At 31.6% G+C, this 21662-nt stretch overlaps 1 protein-coding gene across 1 annotated transcript; it reads left to right on the top strand.

The window, feature by feature from the left end:
• Window positions 1-11544: 11544 nt before the first annotated feature.
• On the top strand, window positions 11545-13464 carry LOC133172271 (uncharacterized). Its single transcript, XM_061307126.1, has 3 exons — window positions 11545-11636; window positions 12947-13158; window positions 13357-13464. The coding sequence occupies exons 1-3, from the start codon at window positions 11545-11547 to the stop codon at window positions 13461-13463; spliced, it is 411 nt and encodes a 136-aa protein (XP_061163110.1). The 3' UTR covers window position 13464.
• Window positions 13465-21662: the final 8198 nt, after the last annotated feature.

The raw sequence follows: 21662 nt of genomic DNA, 5'->3' as shown, positions 1-21662 counted from the left end.
TTAATTTAATAACGATTGATTTTTCGTAACTCGGTCATTGCATAAATTTATCATAGATCTCAGGCCCGTAGGTAGCAATTTCAGTTTGGAAGGGGGGTGGGTGGGGGTGGGCAGCCATACATTTTCAGTTGGGGGCACTATCAACTACCAAAATTCCTTTACAAGCAAAAAAAAGGGGGGATCAGACGTTTTTATTGACGGGGCACAAGCATATAGTAGCTTTGTTTTATATAGTATACTATATATCGGCAAAATTATTGGGGGGGGGGGGGGGGCATGGCCATGTATCCTGAATGTATTATTATTATTATTATTAACGGATATAACTGCTAATTTTCCTGTCTATCATATTTGTTTTGTTTTGTTTGTTTGGTTGTTTTTTTTTTTTTTGAAAGGATGTCAATATAGAATATAACTTCATAGATCTTCATTGGGGGGGGGGGGGGGGGAGTATGGTAATATGTCGCTCTACATGTGGTTTATACTTTTTTTTAGACGGTCTGTAATGATTGCTATTTACTACTGCCAGTAGCTGTTTTTCGTATATTTTTGTTTAATTACAAAGAGTGACGATCCGAAGACGTCCAAGTTAAAAATCTCATATATGCAATATGTATACGATATTATGATTATTTTATCGTCTTCTGTACTTATTATCGCCTATCTATTTGTAGTTGTGTTAGAAATTGCACATGGAGAAACGAAATGTTATTTTACATATTTGAAAATTATGAGTAAAATGTTAAAACTGGCTTTGAACTATATGAAAGTCATAGTGGTTGTTATGTTTCAATTTAATTTTCACTTCTGACCAGATAATCATTACTTTATGATTTTATTAAAAGGGTTCTTAATAGGTACTCCCCAAAATGAGAGTGTGTAAGATATGATAATATGATAAGAAAACGATTAGTTTGCAATAATTAATTCGATCGCGTTGTCAACTGAAATCTCTTTTCGTACCTATTGTGGGTATATAAAAAAACGTTTCTCTTTGATGATATAACATATTTATCATAATTAGTGAACTTTATTTCGATTAAGTAATTTACATTGAGAAAAGTGGTATACTGCCATTTCCGTTTATTTTGTTTGTTTTTTTTTTAACTTCAGGTTCCGTTTTGAAATTCAAATACTTCGGAAATCTTGTGTTTTCGTTGGACTCCTAATTTTTTTGTCTCTGATTTGATGCTTTGCATCACTCTTGTTTAAAAGTCTGTGGTGGCTTCTTTCCTGTCAATCTGTGGTGCGCAGGATTACCGTCAAATATCACTATTTTACGTGTATTACATGTATGAACTACAATTTCATTTCAAATGTCCGGGAAATGCCATAAATTACGGAAGTGCAACGAAATTCTCAAAATGACAATAAAATAGATGGTAACTTCAAACGTATTCATTTTTAATGCAACTTTTCATTTTAATTTTATGTTTTTTGTTATTAAAGAGTACTTGTGTATTTTCTGAAAAAAACGTCCATTTTTTGTTTGTACGCCGTATGACCATGCAATAACACATCTAAGGAAGCTCTAAACACTAATCAAAAATGCTTTTTGGACTTTGAGAAAAATTTATCATATAAAGGTGCACATATTCAGTGTATCTAGTTCATTGTCAACATAGGGTGCCTGTCCTATTTCTGCAGGAAAAATTTTCAAAGGCAATGAAGTATCTGTGAACAGATAATAAGGAAAACAATACCAAATTAAAACGAATGTAAAAAGAAAACCAGAAAAGATATTGTTGAAAAATAAATTGTTTTACAACATACAAATCTTAGAGTTTAATGTGAGAAAGTTTCATTTATTTTGATGACTGGGCCGATTTAGCCCCTTCGTGGATTTAGCTATTTCACTCATTTTGAAGGCTTTATAAAAAATGTAAAAACATTAATTTTTTTTCTTATCTAGTGTAATAAGAAAGATACACGTTTAAAGTGTTCTGTCAACGTAATAAAAAAAATACATTCTCTAATATATTTGCTATAGAGACAGGTAAAGATACATGTTTCCCATTTTTTGCTGATTCAGCATTTTGCTTGATTTTAGCAAAAATCAAGTCGATATTATTCAATTCACCATCTTAATACAATTGTTTCATCTATTTCCTGTAAAACCACAGGAAAGCCTCTGTAAGAATTTGAAATAAAAAGTTTTGCAAATATGAAATTCCTACCTGTTGCTAGGCAACAAAAATGGATGGTTTGATAAATTTAAAAAGGGGAAAATGAAAAGCATTGGAAGAAATATCGAATAAATTGTAATCATTGAGTACCAAAAACAAATTTTAAAATAAGAAAATATAAAATATTCTTCCTTGTATACTAAAGACTATTTTACAATAAGCTATCTCCATGGCAACAGCAAATTTTCCTTAGCAACGAATCATTGAAAGTTATTTTTAGCACATATTCATCTTAGTTTTTAAAAGGTTACCTGATTCTTATAGTTGAATTGCTATTGCCCAGAATCGAGATTGTCAAACTGGTTTCTTAAAAGTATTTTTCAGTTAATTCATCCATAGCAACAGAACTTGTCCACATAGCAACAAATACATTTTATAAAGAATCAGTATGTAGCAATTCCTCAACAAAAATCTGTGTCTTTAAGGATGTTAACTAGGCAAAAGCATTCTACTTATAGACATGAAAAATCATTTACTTAACTTACTGATATTTTCTCCACTTTCAAATGGTAAATCAATGACCCAGTTTTCATGCTAGTGCTTATTGAGACTTAAGAGTCTTAAAATTCTTTCAAATTCCTGAAAATTTGGCATCATGACCAATATTTGCAACGAAAACTGGATAGTCTAATTCCTGACAAGTTTAAAAAATACAGTAATCTCATTATAAAAAAATATATTAACTTTTGAGGAGGTCTTCTTGTGACAATGCAGACCTGGTGAGGTATTGGTTGGCTGAGGCCGAAGGCTGAGGTTAATCAATTCTTGACAAAGTCCGTATGGGCACGAGTAGGCCGAATTCAAAAGTCAATAAAAATGTTTAAATTGAAATCATTGAGTAGCAAAAACAAATTGTAAAAGAATATAATATACAATACACTTCTGTGTAAACTAATGACTATTTAAACATTTTCCATCTCCATGGCAACATAAAATTTTCCTCATCAACAAGGCAAGGAAAGTAATATTTAGCACGTACATGTATTCATGAAAGTTTTTAAAAAATATTTATATTACATTTTTGCATTAAAACTGAATTTGCGCAGTCCGACTCGCTACTCTACTTTTTTGTTGAATCTTCTATGCTATTGAAATTGTAACAAATATCTAAATATCCCACATAAACAAAGTTTGTGGGAGGGGGTTTTGGTGTGGGGATTTGAGGTGTGTGTTATACAGAAATCCCTTTACTGTGTGTCCTTCTGTCCATACAATCTTCTCCTTGCTATGACTTTGTTATTGAAAGACACTGGAAGCTCACACTTTGTACAGAGATTGCTTATGACCCATGGGGTTGCCTTGCCCTTGACAAAAAGTCATGCCAGCATGTTCAAGGTCACTGTTAAAATATTTGTTGTCCAGTCCAAAACTTTGTAACGGAGATTCATTGGATGCTCATTCTTGGTACAGTGATAGCTTTGTTGACCCACGTGTGTTAAGACCTTGACCCAAGGTCATTTTGGTTAGTTCAAGGTCACTGTCTGAAAAATTTTGTCTGGGCGATAAGTGATTTTGTAACGGTGAATCTTTGGAAGCTCATACATGGAATAAAATTTGCTGATGATGCAATAGTGTATGTCGACCTTGACCCAAGGTCCTTCCGGCAAGTACATAGTTACTGGCAGAAAAACTATGTAATGGAGAATTACTGGTAGACCATACTTGGTACAAAGATTGCTTTTGACCTAAAGCCGACCTTAACCCAAACTCATTTTGGCAAGTTCAAGTTCATTTACAAAAAAGTATAAAATTCTGGTCTGGCATATAACTTTGTAATTGAGACTTACTAGAGGCTGGCTTTTACATTGTACAGAAAATGCTTTTGACCCGTGGGTTTGTCATGACCTTGATCCATGTTGGTTTTGGCAAGTTCAAGGTCACTGAGGAAATCATGTAAAATGCTTGTCTGAACTCCAAATTTGTAATGGAGATTCACTTGAATTTCGACTAAATAATGAGCTTGCTAATGATCCAAGGGTGTGTCCTGATATTGAATATAGATTCCTGCAAGTTCAAGATCACTGGCTGAAAAATAAAAAAAAATCTTGTCTGGGTTATTTTTCTTTGACCCTTGACTTTTGACCTTGTGACCTCAAAATCAACAATGATCCCCTTTTTTTTTGGGGGGGGGGAGGATTTGATGTTTGTTATGCTAAGAGTTTTTATCACACCTGAGCGAAGGCTAAAGTTGGCTTTTCTGATCAAATTTTGTCCGCTGTCTGTCGTCGCTGTCATTGTCGTTGTAAACTTTTCACATTTCCAATTTCTTTTCAAGAACCACTGGGCCAGTTTCAACAAAACTTGCCACAAAGTATCCTTGGGTAAAGTGAATTCAAGTTTGTTTGGATGAAGGGTCATGCCTTCTTCCAAGGGAGATAATTATGATTTCGTGAAAAATTAATGACATCATTTAAAAATCTTCTCAAGAACCACTGTGCTTGAAAATATGAAACTTATGTGGAAGCATCCTCAGGTAGTGTAGATTCAAGTTTGTTCAGATCATGGCCCCAAGGGTAGGGTAGGGCCACAATGGGTGATCAAAGTCTTACATAGGAATACATACGAAAAACCTTTTAAAATCTTCTTCTCAAGAACAGCAAAGCCATGATTGGTCATATTTATTTGGAAGCATCTTCAGGTAATGTAGATTCAAGTTTGTTCAAATCATGAACCCTGGGGGTAGGATGGGGCCACAATGGGCGATCAAAGTTTTACATATGAATACATAGGGCAAATCTTTATAATTCTTCGCAAGAACAACAAAGTCATGATTGGTCTTAATAATATAAAAAACATCCTCGGGTAATGTAGATTTAATTTTTTTTTTGCAAATCATGACCACCCAGGAAAATAGAGGGGCAAAAACAGGGGATCATAGTTATACAAAGGAATATAAAGGAAATAATCAATAAATAATTTCTATGAAAAGCATCAGTCAGCATTCGATTCAAAATTAGATTGCATTTGCTGACAAGGTTATTGTATTGACCATAGAATTTGCGAAATGATGACTTTAAACAAGACTGTTGATATTCTTATTTCATCAACATTTTTGTCAGTAGCTTGCCTCCTTTTAGAAATTGTTCATACCTAGAGCGTCTCTTGCGTATCGAACCAGTGAGGAGATGTAAAACAAGTTTAGAGCACAAACTATAATTGTTTATTACACGAAACAACACTATCACTATTTTCATTATATTTCTTTTATTTTTTCATAAAGCTCATTATATTGAAATGATTATTTAGTTATTACAAGTAAATATCTCGTTATAATTGGCTAGCTAGTTAATAATTCTCTATCGAGAGTTAGTTATCTCGTAATAATTTAATTCTGGTTGTAACACGTCATTTGATTGGATAAAAGCTAGATTTAGTTGATCGTATAACATATGTTGCCTACGTCACTATGACTTATGTCAAAAACGTATTATTCTGCTTGACGTTACTTTTAAAATATGCTCAATTTAAAGCCATTTTTGTAGAAAAATTGCCTTATTGTCTTCACCTAATGACGGAAAATTAAATTATAAGGAATGAACTTAATAGCTGCCCAAGTTATACTGGCATTTATCCTGTAACTACCCCTTAAAGCTTGCATTGACCTAATAAAGGTAACCTAATAAACCAAAGTTATATTTGGTCAATGCCCTTATATAGCCTCGTGCATGTATTCTGACGTTCTGAAAGCATTGTGAAGTCATATATATTGCAATGTTTACGCTATTGCGTCTTGGTTTCAACTGCAAAGATGTGCCTAAATCGGGTAAAAAATATATTATTTTGGAGGTCAGATGTGAAAATATGTTGCAGGATAAAGAAAATACAAGGTTACTGTCTTGAAATAAAAGCGATATTTGGGTTCGAATCGAAAATGTGATTATCCTAGCTGCCTCTGATAGAAATCTTGAAATTTCATTGGTCAAGAAGAATACTGTATTAAACCATGTTATGCTGTCTATCCACATCATATTGTTAATGTTACCCCTCCACGTGCCATACTGTCCAGATCATATTCAATATGTTGTTTAAGAAATAAACAACAATGTGAAAAAGTTCTCTGGGAAATGAACTTGGTTGGTCACTTGATCAAATCCTGTGAAGCCCGAAGGGTTTCTCGGGACATTTTTCCAATTTTTTATCTCTTTCATCACTATAAACTTAGAAGTCCCAAAACCAGTTTCACCTTGACAGAAATATGTATGCAAAATATCATCTCGCCGTGTGATTCGTTCACGCTATGACCTCTGACCCCCTAATAAGTTCATACAGAATTGAACATATTTTAACTTCAATGGGTTCATCTAAGAAACATATATGTGCAAATGTAATTTTTTTCATTTGAACAAGCAAAGAGCCTAATAACTGACGTCACGTTAGCATTAAACGACGTCACAATGTAAACAATTGTTAGGGAACGGTTTGCTAAACTCGGAGAAAATGAACTTTATTAAAAAATCTTCGACAGGGTAAATAAGTTATGTATATGGGGTTCTTGAAAAAATACAATATGCATTTTTCAAGGACCCCATAAATTTCCGTATTACCCCTCTAAGTGTCTACATAATTAATATTGAGGGCTCTTCAAGCCTCGCCCTCTATCACGTTTTCTTTCCCTCGCCCAAATATCGCTTATAAACAGTAACTATGTATTTTATTTATAACCTGGGTTGGAACACTTTACGATTTTTTACGCTTTTTTTATTAACCGCTTCGCGGTTTATAAAGCGTAAACTGTCTCAACCCAGGTTATACAGTATAACCAGCTATTACATTCATTCCTTAAATAATGAATTAGTGACCCTATTAAAATGAATATCCTATCTTGTATAACGAGTTAGTGTCATATTATGATAATTTTTTAATCTCATTCTCCAAGAGTTAGTAGTCTCGTTACAACGAGTTTGATGTTATATTAAAACGTTTCAACTATCAAGTCGTCTTTTGATAATTATAATTAATTAGCTATCTTGTTCACAACTTAGTATCTCATTATAACATGTTACATATGTAGTTATTTCATCAAAATAGGTCTTTTTTATCTCGTTATTCAGGAGACATTAGTTTCGCTAGAAAGAGTTTGTTTAATTGGTTTTCCGTCTTGGAAAATCTTGATAGCTTTGCTTACATTTTTATCAACCAGTCAAATTGCGTACAGACTCAAACTGTCTAAACTCCTTTTAAGTAAATGGTTTAAATATTTATTGTTTTAATATATTTTCTCCCACCTTTGTTAAAAAGTTTAAACTGTTGAAATATAATTATATCTTGCTACAAAACACATTAATAAGTATATTATGGTCGTTTATATATTTGGTGGAGAAAATAGGTGGATTCTGAAAAAAAATTAAAAATTCCTGATAATTTGAAATACAGTTAATGACTTCTGAATTCTGCCTACTTGTTACTATACGGACTCTGTCATGAACTGATTAACCTCAGCCTTTGGCCTCGGTCAATCAATTCCTAACCAGGTCTGCATTCTCACAAGAAGACCTCATCAAAAGTCTTTTTTTTTCTTAACGAGATTACTGTATTTTTTAGACTTGTCAGAAATTAGACTATCCAGTTTTCGTTGCAAATATTGGTCATGATGCTAAATTTTCAGGAATTTGCAAAAAAAAATTAAGACTCTCGAGTTTCAGTAGGCCACTAGCATGAAAAGTAGGTCATTGATTTACCATTTGAAAGTGTAAAAAAAAATACCACAGTCATAAGTCAAGTAAATGATTTTTCATTTCTATAAGTAGAATGCTTTTGCCTAGTTAACATCCTTAAAGACAAAGATTTTTGTTGAGGAATTGCTACATACTGATTATTAACAAATGCATTTGTTGCTATGTGGACAAGTTCTGTTGCTATGGATGAATTAACTTGAAAATACTTTTAAAAAACCAGTTTGACAATGTCTATTCTGGACAATAGCAATTCAATTATTAGAATCAGATAATCTATTAAAAACTAAGATGAATATGTGCTAAAAATAACTTTCAATGATTCGTTGCTAAGGAAATTTGCTGTTGCCATGGAGATAGCTTATTGTAAAATAGTCTTTAGTATACGAGGAAGAATATTTTATATTTTATTATTTTAAAATTTGTTTTATGATTACAATTTATCTGATTTTTCTTCCAATGCTTTACATTTTCCCCTTTTTAAATTTATCAAACCATCCATTTTTGTTGCCTAGCAACAGATAGGAATTTCAAATTTGCAATTTTTTTTATTTCACATTCTTAGAGAGGCTTTCCTGTGGTTTTACAGGAAATAGATGAAACAATTGTATTAAGATGGTGAAATGAATAATATCGACTTGATTTTTGCTAAAATCAAACAAAATGCTGAATCAGCAAAAAATGGGAAACATGTATCTTTACCTGTCTCTATAGCACATATATAAGAGAATGTAATTTCTTTTGATTACATTGACAGAACACTTTAAACGTGTATCTTTCTTATTACACTAGATAAGAAAAAAATTACTGTTTTTACATTTTGTATAAAGCCTTCAAAATGAGTGAAATTTCGTCAATCTACAAAGAAAAATTGGCCGGTTGCTAGGGAAATTTCTTTGTCCAGGTTTCCATAGTAACAATGACCCCAAATATTTTTCCTTCCACATACATGTCTTCTAGCCCAAGAAAAAACTGTGAGTGAAAAATCATTAATTTCTGAGAAACCCATGTATCACCTCCTGCCTGATAGTTAGGGGGACCTGTACTTAAATTGCCAAAAGCCTATGTCTCCTTCTCTACTAATAGCTTAAACAATTTTTGGTGCAAAATAAAGGTACATATTATTCTTCATTAATGTAAAAATTGATACTAAATATATTGATATACAAAAATATAATTTAATGTTTTCATTATTGTTTCAAATTGTATTAAAAAAGTTTTTTCGAGGATAATATTTCTTAGGAAATGGTCAATTATCTTTGAACTGTTGCAAATGCTATTGTATACAATATATAAGACAAACTGGTTTTGCAAAATGACCTAATGTGTCAAGAACAAAATATTGGATGAACATGTATAAGGACGATGGAATCTGCGATATTTTTAAGTTGTTGGCCAAACTAAAACGTATTTGGAGCAAATTTGGAGTGGTTACTACTACATACAGCAGCAGCGTATGCAATTAATATGGGCCTTTCGCAGTAATGTTAAGGCTTCCCGAAGTTTTAAATGCGTTCAAAACATAACACTGCATTGCAAGTTCGATTTTTATTTTTATTTGTAAGTTATGTACTTAAGTACGGCCAATCTATATAGAGAGTTCTCTAGGCTATATATAAACGTATTTGTTACGATATCACATGACCTCATTGATCACGTGATGGTCATTTCTACTTTTTTGAAGTGTTTCACATAAATCGCTTCGGCGCAGCTGACTAACACAATTATTATTAACTTTTTGTCTTATAAATAAACTCGTCGCATCCTTGTGAAGTCGAAATGTGCTTGGGAAAAGTTATACTATTACTCTGATACAAAATATTTCACAATAAATTCAACTTACCGACAAATTTGAGGGTATTTTCTACTCAATATCGTCATCTGTATTAAAATAAAGCCATCACACATTTTTCCCAAGCAAGATTCAGTTAGAGGGGAAACTCCTTTTACAGATTTCCACAAAAGATCTCAAATAAATCCTCATTAATCACCTGCGCCAGGCTCTTTTATATACATATGATAAATTCTTCTTCTATCCACGGGTATAAAAAAGGGTAAATGTCAAACGTATATTTTCGTATATATTCTGAACACTCTGACTTTTAAACAATAGTAATAAAGCAAAGTTGTCTAAAATATTCGGATATATAAGATTTAAAAAAAAATTAAAACACGTTTATTTTACACTAGCTTTCTGACACTTTATATGCAGATTGAAATTAGGTGTAAAGTTTATGACACTCTCCCCATCATAACAACTCAAGTTTGCAGTGATTTGACGTCATTTTCAATTATGACGTCATACATTTGTAGTTCAGGGAAGTGAAGGCACAGAGTGCACTGCGATATTCTCTGGGAAGCCTTAACGTACCTGCGTTGTATATTGGGATACTCGCCCTATTTCATAGCAGCAATTGTGTGTGGCATGTGCCGTACATGTGTAAGCTTTCAATATCTTGTATAAGAAGAATCCTCTATAAATATTTAAGGAATAAATAATAAAATCCATCAATATTAGCACTAACAATGTGGCAGTGTGAAAATATTGAATAAAAAACTGTATGTAGATATTCTTAATAATAAAATATAGAAATAAAATCCGCCCACCCACCCCAATTTTTAAGCAAATTAGGATAAGTTTAAATTTATGTTGCCTAATTTTGATTTTTTTATTGCAAAAGAATGCAAAATATCTGTTTCAAAGGGGCAAAGGGGGCCATTCTGATCCTTTAAAAAACTTATCATGGGTGTTTTTGAAACCAAAAATGTAGTAGAAGCATTCTAAATTGGCACTACAATTAGATATTGCGTTTCAATAGACAAAGATAAACAATGTAATGGTAAAACAACAAAATAGCCCCATATTTTGCTTATTTCACCACGGAAAATCCTTACACACAGTCTGGCTAAAATTAACATTCATGAATTTACATGCACCTCATCTGAGAGTGTGTCAACGCAGACACTTTTCAAAAGTATAATTGTAAGTTATGATTCAAATTTCTTCATGATGATGCAATTTTCATATAAAGAATTGTATGGGGAAAGATGAAGATAAACTACATGTATTATAAATGAATATTAATGCAAAATCCTTAAAATCATAAATTATAGAGATAATTTGCAGTCACATTGCCTAATTTCTGAAAAATTAAAGTTGCATTTTTTTTTAATGTCTACGTTTTCCCCGTAACTCCTTGAATTTAGTTGGAAAGAGTATGAAATCTTTTTTTTTAATTGAAAAAAGAATAAATTTTTGACCTCAAAATGGAAAATGATCGTATTTTTCTAGGAAAGAAATATTTATCCTGACTTTAAATTCAACCCAAAAATGATAAAAAAAAATCTTTGGAAGGGACAAGATATATCATAATTTTTCGATATATAATTTTCAAAAGTCCAACATCTTTTTTTTTCAAAAAGAATCTATTCCAAAACCTATGGCGTAAAAATGAAGACATCAATTCAATGAATAGTTTTAAATGAGTCCATTTATTCACATGATAGTTTAAAAACTTGTTTAATTAGCAATTGATTCAGATTCGTGTCATAATTGATATTCTGCACAAAGGAAAAACAAAAGTATGTATAGATAGATAAACCTTCGTTGGTTAGTAGATAAGATCAGTGATATTTATGACAAGAAATCACAGGAAAGTTTTCATAGAGAATTGGTCTTTTTCAAGATGAATTCGATCGTGTTTGGAATACTTGTGCTTTCACTTCCAACTGTGTTCTCCTTCCTTTTTGGAGATGGATGTACAATTCTTCCAGAAGGGTATGTAGATTTTATCTTTTTGAAAGATAATATTGCCCCGTGCAGGCTTCCATTCTGAGTTATACTAGTTTAATATTTGTTCCATTTTCTGTGGAATGTGTGGACCTACAGTTAGGATCCTTATCTTAGAAACACTAAGATATCAATGATATGGCGGTTGTTCTCAAAGATAAGGAACGAACACAGAAGATGCAATACAATACTTTCTTTACTATAATTTTGTCGACAACTTTAAAAAAATAATGTTTTTATGATTAATCTTTTGTTTTCTTTCGGTAGGTATATCGTTCAATAGTACTGTCAATATTGCAATTTAATTTAAAATTTCATGAAATGACGTATGAATGGAAATATTTGCTCTCTTAATGAAGATAGTTAACAGAATTCTTTATATTACAAAACTTTAGACATTTCATTGTCTGACCGATTATATGTAGTATTTATTTACACCTTTTTGCCACAAAATGTAAATTAAGTCTAGCCTTAATCCGCATGGTTAAAGCTTAAAGGGGACTGGACACATTTGACGCTAATATTTTCTCAAATTTTCTATATAATATCATGGCTTATATGTTGCTATAGGATTTCACACGGAAATATAATAAAAGCCTGTTTGGAAACTTCTTTTATCTAGAAATTATTGAAAATACGAATTTCGGGATGCGTATAATTGACACATCCTTGCACTTTCACAAAGTAAACTTTATCCTTAATACTTCAGAAAAGTAGATTTTTTTTTTTTGATGAAAAATTCTAAAACTATAACCCAGAAAAATCAGAGTTGAAACGTGAGAAAGCAATACCAACTCACCAGTATTGTCGGTCCATGCTCAGTGATGTGTACAGAGTTTAACAAAATGCTCGTGCTCGTGCCCTGTTTACAAAAACAGAAGTTTGGCATGATGTAAAGAAGAATGTCGGTGTCATTGAGTTCTAAGAATATTCATTTAACTGATTTTATTTTTTGTATAAGAGTAGAAATCTAAAACCTAAACAATGCAACTGTGTCCAGGCCCGTTTAAGCCAAAATAGAAATTAAGCCTTGAGATCATAACTTTGAAACCTGCTCCCTCCCAAAACATACATGTAACATAACTCTTAACCCCCTCAAATTCGGTGAGTTTTCTTATTATCAATATCCAAAGCAATGTTTACAAAGTTGGTTTTGGTGATAGACAAAACAACAGACAGACTCCTTCTTACTTTGTTGATGAAAGCATTAATCACTGATGAGTTCTTTTATAAATATAAACCACAGAATGTCATCGACAAAATTGTTGCTTTTAAAACAGTGTTATGTTTGTTCAAAGATTTATACCTGATGGAGAGCATCGTGAATACCAAACTCCGGATGGATGTAAAAATGGTACCATAGACTGGAACTACCCAAAGGAGTACATCATAGTTAATTTTAAGAAGGAAAGTCATGATAAGTTTTCTGTTTGCATTGGCGAAAATATAGGTGGCCATATGTTCACTCTTTATGATATCACAGGACAAAGACGGCATACTATTCCAGAAGGTATGAACTGAAATATATCAATAAATCTTATTCTTTATTTTTAAGTTCAGGCCATCATCTTTATATTTTCGAAGCTAATATTAATTGCCAATAAATGAGAAGATTATTGAAAATACATATTTAGTAGGTACTTATTTCATGCATAACTAAACCCCTTGTTGCATAAAATCTGGGCAAAATGCTCTTTTTGTGTTACAGGGACGTGGCCATGTATCAATTCTCAACATGGGAGTGTCTCAATCGAAATTCATGCTCCAAAAATGCAGACATATATGGGAGCAGTTGATTATTCTATTCAAATGTAGTTTTATTCCGGCTGGAACTTTGCAAACTGTGTTTTTATAAGAAGGAATATTTGCCCGATTTTTTTTCTTTTTGCCAATAGAGAAGTTTATCCTAGTCGGTAAATTTATAAAATTTATACCTGTGAATATGTACAAGACACTGGACGGAATTAGAACAACCCTTTAATGTTAAATTTTTTGTTTGATAATCCATTTGGATTGAATAGAATACAGCAAAAACAATACTTTCAGAAATGAAACAATTCTGTGTTTATTAGTCGGAAATCATTAATTGTAATGAAAGTTGACAGTCGCAGCAAACCAAATTAAGCCCAACTACATTTCTGATATAATAACTTTAATTGTCCGTTAAACTGAAGTATGGTCAATCCTGTTTATGCTGTTAGCAGAAACAGCTCACTCTACGGTCATTTAAGGACAGAGTATGGCTTTCAACAATTCTGGGCAAAGAGACCTTACATTGCAGCGGGTGTTTTATGACCTTCATACGTCCATTATTGCAAAGACAAGCTTGTAATTAACAGTTTTCTCATGTTCAGCTTTTGATTATTAATTACTAACTAGTTTATACTTTCCTTATTTCCTCCTGAATATGTACATTGTAGTTATAATTATTATCATCAGGTATTCACAAGTTCAAAAATACAGATGAGTTTATATATGGATTCACAGATGCTTACGGTCAAATAATTTGAACAATTACAGTCAATTCTGGAAAAGAAACCATAAGAACCACCAGTTTGGAAACTTTTCACTACTTGTGTTCGCTCAGTGTATCATCGAAATCGTTCATTTGATATCATCTCTAGCTATATGTATTTTTGAGATGGTTTTTGGCAGGTAAACTTTGTATTTATAACATCATATAAACTAGGAAGAATGTGAAATGAAGGAGTATGAAAGCTTACATCAGAATCTAGCATATCTTCCTACATTATGCCATGCACATCGGAAAAATAGCTTTATTTGAGAATGATTCTTTTTGCTGGATTGTCAAATCGAAAATTAGTTAGAACTTGTTACCGCGCTTTTTTTAGCAATGCGTGTTTCTTCTGCTTTCATCATATAAGACACACATTCTTTTTTTGATTCCATCTATTTCAGATAAGCATCACTTTTGAAGGAGGGGGGGGATAAAAAAAAAATTCACAACTTAAATATATTACCATGGGAGAATTTGATTATGTTGCGACAAAAAAGGGGGACCATCCTTTCAATGAACATTTTTATGCTAAATTAACAGTTGTTTTGCAGAAAATGGGGAAAATGGGAAGAGTGTGCATCCCTAGCAAAAATACTTTAGTAAATAATAGTTAACAATCATAAACAAAGTTCGCTATAATGATAACTTTGACACTATAGAAATTAAAGTTAACTATAATGATAACTTTGATACTTTGCTTTACGATCGTTATAATTTAAAAACTTTTGATTGACTTTTAGTCATCACTATGACACTACAGTGATAACTTCGAAAATTTTGATTTACTATAGTTATCACTATGGCACTATAATGAAAACTGAGAAAATTTTGATTTGCTATAGTGATGACTTTAAAACACTGATTAACAATAGTTAACTTTAGGAAACTTTAATTTTTTTCATAGTTGAGGTATAAAAGATTATTGTGATCTATCAATTTTAGCAGTATCTCTTTAAGCAGAGTCTCCAATGTTGAGGACTAATATTTTACCAAAGAGCATTGTGACTTATCAGTTGTGGTTTATTTAGTGAGGATCCGTCTTCCTAAGATGCCACACATGTGAAGTCGAAGTTTAAATGAACGACCATATTTGTTTTAGTCTGAAGAGAGCCGTAAGAAGAGAAAACAGAAAATGCCATATTTGTCTAGAAATTACATATATCAATTGACAATATTTAATGGAGATTATGCTCTGGATATAGTTTAAAATGCCTCCAAGATTCACAGTTTGATGATTAAGCTAAACAAATATATCAATGAAAAATTAATCAAGGTTTAAAGAAAAAAAAACAAACAATTGTTCATTTAATATCATGTATTGAGACAAAACTACTGGACAAATTAAAGTAAAAATTTATTCTTGAAGTAAAAAAAAAAAAGAATCAAAGTTAAAAAAATCAGTTGGCAACAAAGATCATCAGGAAAGTACGCCTTTTTTTAACACATACTAAAAAAAATTCAGAATCCAGAAGATGGTGCATTTACATGTTATCTCACCTTTATTATTAGACTGTCATTATCTTACACTAGTCATGATCGAGTGACTGACCTCTTTTTGAAAACGTTTGTGAACAGTTCTAGACATCGTTCGTGTTTATGTGGGATGGAAGTTTCCGCTTTTCAATCCTTTTACTTAGAAGAAGATTATTTTGTCAAATTAATTAAAATCTTCTAATCAACGTAGAACATAATTTCATTGAATAAATCTTAAATGATAAAAATACTTTATAAATTCAATAATTAGACTGCCTAACTAAAAGTTTTCGAGCTTTAGACATTCATAAATCGTAAAATATATATCGATTTTTTTCCTTTATACAGAAAAAAATTATTTTTTCTCTGATATGTCTAAGCATGCAGTTGGTTTTTACAAAAAGTGTCTGGTTTTTTTTTTTCAAAATTTGTCGGAGGAGAGAGACAAATATTGACCAATGAAATTGAAACGTAATCATTATGTTTGTTGCAAAATTCTTCAACAATCACGATTTCTCAATTTAATCGTAGTTGTATATTTGTATAAACACATGTATAATTTTTTTTTTGTCAAAATATGTAAAATAGCAGAGGAACATGCACACATATCTTAAAAGCGATAGAACAGTTTCTTCTAACATTTGTTCTCTCTATTTTAACCAAGTGATTTTGACCATAGTGTTACTATGTTTAATGGAGATTTATCGACCTTTTCTTCAATCCAGGGCAGATAAGTAAAATTCGCGATATATGCAAAACGAGGCGTAGTGCATTTATTCCTTTTTAGTGATCACAGTCTTTTTTAATGATCATAGTGTACTTATATATTGGAAGAGAGTATTGCTTTGATAATAACGAAAGAATATCTATCTACATGTATGAGCGGTTTTTGTTCTTAAAAAAAAAAAATTAAGATATTATTTTAAGATAAAGTTCAAAATTTTGAACTACTACAAGATTTCGAAGAAGAATAAATTAAATGATACATATAATATCTTATATTTATCATATACATTGTTGTTCTTTTCCAAATATGTTTTGCTATATGTGTGCTAGTGACATATAGATACCTACAATGGGCTGTGACAGATATCCAAAAGTTTCATATTATTGATAGAAAGACATTGTAATTTAGGTGAAATATATAAAAACATCACTGTTTACTCCCCTCTTATTTAAAAATGACATACGCTTTACCTCCGCGCATCTTAAAGAGTTCATCACAATCTTTTTTATCCCGCAAAAACATTATTTAGAATTCAAACAAATTTAGACGAATTAAGCTTTAGAAATCTAAAGACTATAAAAATGCATACCTGTACTTAACATAACTTGTTAAATTAACATTTGTAATCATATTTAGCATATTCTGAACAATTCAACTTTATCACATTAAAATTTTTTTTCCAATAGAATAAATTCTTATGTAAGAATGAACATGAGAAAGTGACAGACTTTTTTTTTACTGTGTAGGCTTCACATGTATGTACAGTTTTCAGATAAACAATTTCAAACCAATGAAAACGTGTTTTATGTCGGTTAGAAGTACGGTTTCAAATAAACAATTTCAAAGCAATGTGGAGGTGTTTTATGTTGGATGAAAAGCCTCCGCTTCTAATTATTTCTTATATTGCTTTATTTTCTTCCTCTTAATTTGAAATAATCTTGATTGAAATTTGATATGATCTGCCTCTTTTCGATATATGAAGATTACTACACGAATGTTAATATGTAAATATAAAATGTAAATATAAAATTTGAAACAACTGATCTCATGTGAAGTCGAATAAACTTTAATTAAAATAGGAATTTGTAAAATTATGAACTAAAATTAGATATATACTGTAAAAGACGATGCGTGCAAAGAAGACAGAGGACTAGTAACAGATATTATATATTCGAGTTTCAAAAAATTGAAAATATCATGCAACAATAAAAAAAAAAGCATGGTGGTTCCACATATTTCTGACTATACAGTTATCTAGTGAGGATTCTTCTTCCTAAGTTGCCATATGTGAAGTTCAAGTGTGACTGAACGACCATATTAAGTTTATTTCTAGTCAGTAGATAGCAGTAAGAGGAAGTAAAAATAGCACACGTACTTTCTACAAATACCTTGGAAAAAGATTACTTGGTTTATGCATTTGCTTTGAACAAAATGATCACGTGACATCACAAAGCAATACTTAGAAATCCTAAATATTTTAAATTATCGAGGTTAAGAAATTCATGAATGGTAAAATAAATAGAATGTTTTGTTTGCTTTTTTAGAGGAGAAAAGATGTTTCTTTTGATTATACGTATGTCTGTGTTAGCGGAAAGTTTTCATAAAATGTGTACGCGTTTTTAATGATTAGTCTTAGGATAGGTAGAGGTCGACCAATCAATATGAAACTTTATTTTCATGTTGAGTCAAAAATGAATATATTGCATAAATTTTTCAACAAACAATACAACATAAATAAAAATATTCAAATCAAATAAGATTTCCAGTACCTATGTTACTAAATGCAGTATTAATATATCAAATGTTAAAACATGGAGATGCCGAAATTGTGGTATTAGTGATGTAAAAATAGAAAATGTGCAGATCAAGGGAAGGAACAAAGCTTCGGATAAACAAATGAGAAACACTGGTCTATCATCTGATATTAAGTCAGGTTCAGAAGACAACCATGTGAAAACCGGACGTTACTATGCTTCCATGACAGGCCAGAAATAGACGGAGATCGTTTTCAGAGATGTGTCTCCGAAGATACCAATCTTTTTGAAGTTCTTGAGATGCTAGAACGGCAAACACAACATCGTCAAAAGGTTTCATCTAAGACAAAATCCAGGGAAATATATTAAATGAGTCCTGGTCATACATCTTGACAAAATACAAAATACACCTCATGTTAAAGAGATAAGTATGGAACAAGTTTTCCCATATAAGTTAGAAGTTCTCAAAGTTCCATAATTGGACGAGACGGTAGAGTCTCTATCAATGAAGAAATACGGCCAAAAGGCAGTATGGTACAAACCCTGCTCTATTTGTGAAATGAATAAGAGAAGAAAAAAATAAGAGAAGGGTATGCTCTTATAATTTATCAGACAAAAGACAAAAAATGGATGCGAATAGATACAGAATTATGTAGTTCATCTGAAAGATTCATGGCTTTAGCAAGAAAAGATTAAACTTATGTGTAAGCTTTTTAACAAATTGTAGCTTCAAGTTTGCTCAAATAATTAATGACCCCCGGAGGAAGGTGAGGCCGCATTAGGCAATCACATTTTCTTATTAGTATATATGGGAAATGTCATTAAAGATCTTTTTTTCAAGAACAGCAAATCCATGAGCAGTCATATTTTAGAAGCATCCACAGGTAGTGTATATTTAATTTTGTTCAAATCATGACTCTGGGAATAGGATGGGACCACATTAGGCAATCAAAGTTTTACATAGGAATACATAGTATATGGAAGCATCCGCAGGTAGTGTATATTCAAGCTTATTCAAATCATGACTTCGGGGGTAGGGTGGTGCCACAATGGGCGATCAAAGTTTTACATAGGAATATACAGGAAAAAGAATATTCTGATGAAGAACAAGAAGGGCCATAGTTACTCAGGTGAACATTGTGACCCATGGGACACTTGTTAATATATCTTATAAAGGAAATGATTACCTTACCTGCAATATTTTTATCCACCAATTATTGATTTTTAATTAGATGTCTTTTATTTTGTTCAGATGTTATTAAATTTATCAAGAGTTCATTGGAAGCAAGATAATTAATATTATTGAATTTATTAGGAGTTAATTGGAAGCAAGATTTTTAATTTGCATACATGGTAGAGGGGTCTAGAATGCTGTTCCTTCGCTGATGGAGGTTCTTTAGGTCTCAAAAATAAAGTGGGAGTGGAATTGGGTATTTTTGTATAATTTTTTTTTCTATATCAACATTTCTTTACTTAGGACTGCTATATGTTACATGTAGTTAAAGGTGCTTAGACACAGATTTGAACTTAATATTTTCTCAAATTTTCTGTATAATATCACGACTTATATATTGCAATAGCATTTCACACGAAAATATAATCAAAAACTTATTTTATCTGGAAATTATTGGAACTACGAATTCTGGGACGCAGTTGATTAACACATCTTTGCACTTACACAAATTTTAACTTTATCCTTAATATTTAAGAAAAGAAGCGATTTTGTTATGTATTAATGAAAAATATTACATCTATAATCCAGAAAATTCAGAGTAGAAATGTTCAAAAGCAAAACCAACTCACCAGTATTGTCAGTCCGTGCTCTGTGATGTGTACAGAGTTTAACAAATTGAACACACCCGTGAAACGTAAACTGTTTTTGTAAACAGGGCACGAGCTCTGTTACTGTTAATGTTTACGATTCACCGGGTTTGTTCAATTGTTAAACTCTGCACACACCACTGAGCACGGACAATACTGTGAGTGGGTTTTCCTTTCAAACATTTCTACTCTGATTTTCTGGGTTATAGTTTTAATATTTTTCATTAATACACAATAAAATTGCCACTTTTTTTAAGTGTTAAGAATAAAATTAAAATATGTGAAAGCGCAAGGATGTGTCAATCCAACGCGTCCAGAAATTCGAAGTTTTAATAACTTCGAGATGAAATAAGATTTTTATTATATTTTAGTATGAAATGCTAGAGCAACATATAAGTCATGAAATTATAGAGAAAATTTGAGAAAATATTAACTTCAAATCTGTGTCCAAGCACCTTTAAGGGATACATTGAAAACTACATGTGCTTTATAAAAATAATAATTTCAATTCAATGTGTATCGATAATGATCTTCTCATGACACTATTGTCTAAACAGCTGTATGTCAGTTCCATTCTCAATGACCTTGCACAGTAGGACATGACAAGAATTCCAACACCATCAAAAGTAAGCTTTTATATTGCCTGCTTGCAAACAAGCGTTTCTTCAAAATGCATAAATTTGTTTGAGTGAAACAAATTAGAAATACTAAGTAACAAGTGACCCCTCCCCCTCCAAGTATACTGTAAAAAGAAATTTCATCTTCAAATGTAGCTAGATCAGTTTCCATTTAAACACCTATCATACACAATTTTTCTCTAGTTACGCAACATTTTGCATAATCCTTTTTAAATCCCACAAAGTTGAAACCAAATCCTTTTTTCAGTCATGTTTTGTGCAAGGATATACCTATTTTGTCACATAAACAGGACATCTACCTCTGAGGTCAAGGAATGCATTGGGTGCTGCTGGGAAACTACTCCGAGTAGACAAAATAAGAATATAAATTGCGTGACCAGAATATGCTTGCAGAGTAATGAATACTCAATGGTTTGCAATTTAATGAAAAATTAAATTGAACTACACAAGCATAATACATGCATGGATGTCAGAAAATACTTCTGAAAGGCATACAGTCTTGAGAGTGCTTAATTCTGTATTTTAGGTAAGTGCGTTTTAAATTGTGCGACATTATATGCTAATGTTTGCAATCAAAAATTTATCTCAGGTGATGTGTTCATGTATTTTTCTTTATTTACAAGGTAATGGAAATAATGAATTTCAATCAAAATTTGAATTAAATGCGATCATTAGTTTTGGAAAAAAGTATAAAAGTTTCCGATTTATTGAAGCACTGCTGCTTCTGCAAGATCATCCTTATATTTAACTACATGTAGGTTATACCAAAGATCTTTTTAGGTTTTAATTAGCACTTGATAGTAAACGGAAACATAAGTACCGGTATTTAGACAACTCATTTTAATAATTCATGAGTCATTTTCCAAAGTGAATGGACCGTACAACGTATTTTTCCAAGCAGAGATATATCAAGCTGTGGTCATTAATAGAATATTTTTCTGAAAAATCAACAAAACATGTTTTTGGACGATAAAGGCCGCAGCTTTAATAATTGTTTCAATGACAAATGTCAGACAAGCATTTAACAATCATTGGGTGCCACACACCTAAATTGGTAACGGGCGTTATGGCACCTCGCCTTCT

This window comes from Saccostrea echinata, unplaced genomic scaffold, assembly GCF_033153115.1.
Source record: "Saccostrea echinata isolate AGI-Se365-2 ecotype Australia unplaced genomic scaffold, CSIRO_AGI_Sech_v1 ptg000054l, whole genome shotgun sequence".
NCBI lineage: Eukaryota > Metazoa > Mollusca > Bivalvia > Ostreida > Ostreidae > Saccostrea > Saccostrea echinata.
The sequence above is the reverse complement of the archived record's forward strand: the minus strand, read 5'-3'. Positions and strand labels throughout refer to the sequence as shown.

Coding starts and splice junctions, on each gene's coding strand:
- LOC133172271 (XM_061307126.1), top strand. CDS start 11,545: ATGAATTCGATCGTGTTTGGAATACTTGTGCTTTCACTTCCAACTGTG. Junction 11,637..12,946: donor TGTACAATTCTTCCAGAAGG/GTATGTAGATTT, acceptor GTTTGTTCAAAG/ATTTATACCTGATGGAGAGC. Junction 13,159..13,356: donor ACGGCATACTATTCCAGAAG/GTATGAACTGAA, acceptor TTTGTGTTACAG/GGACGTGGCCATGTATCAAT.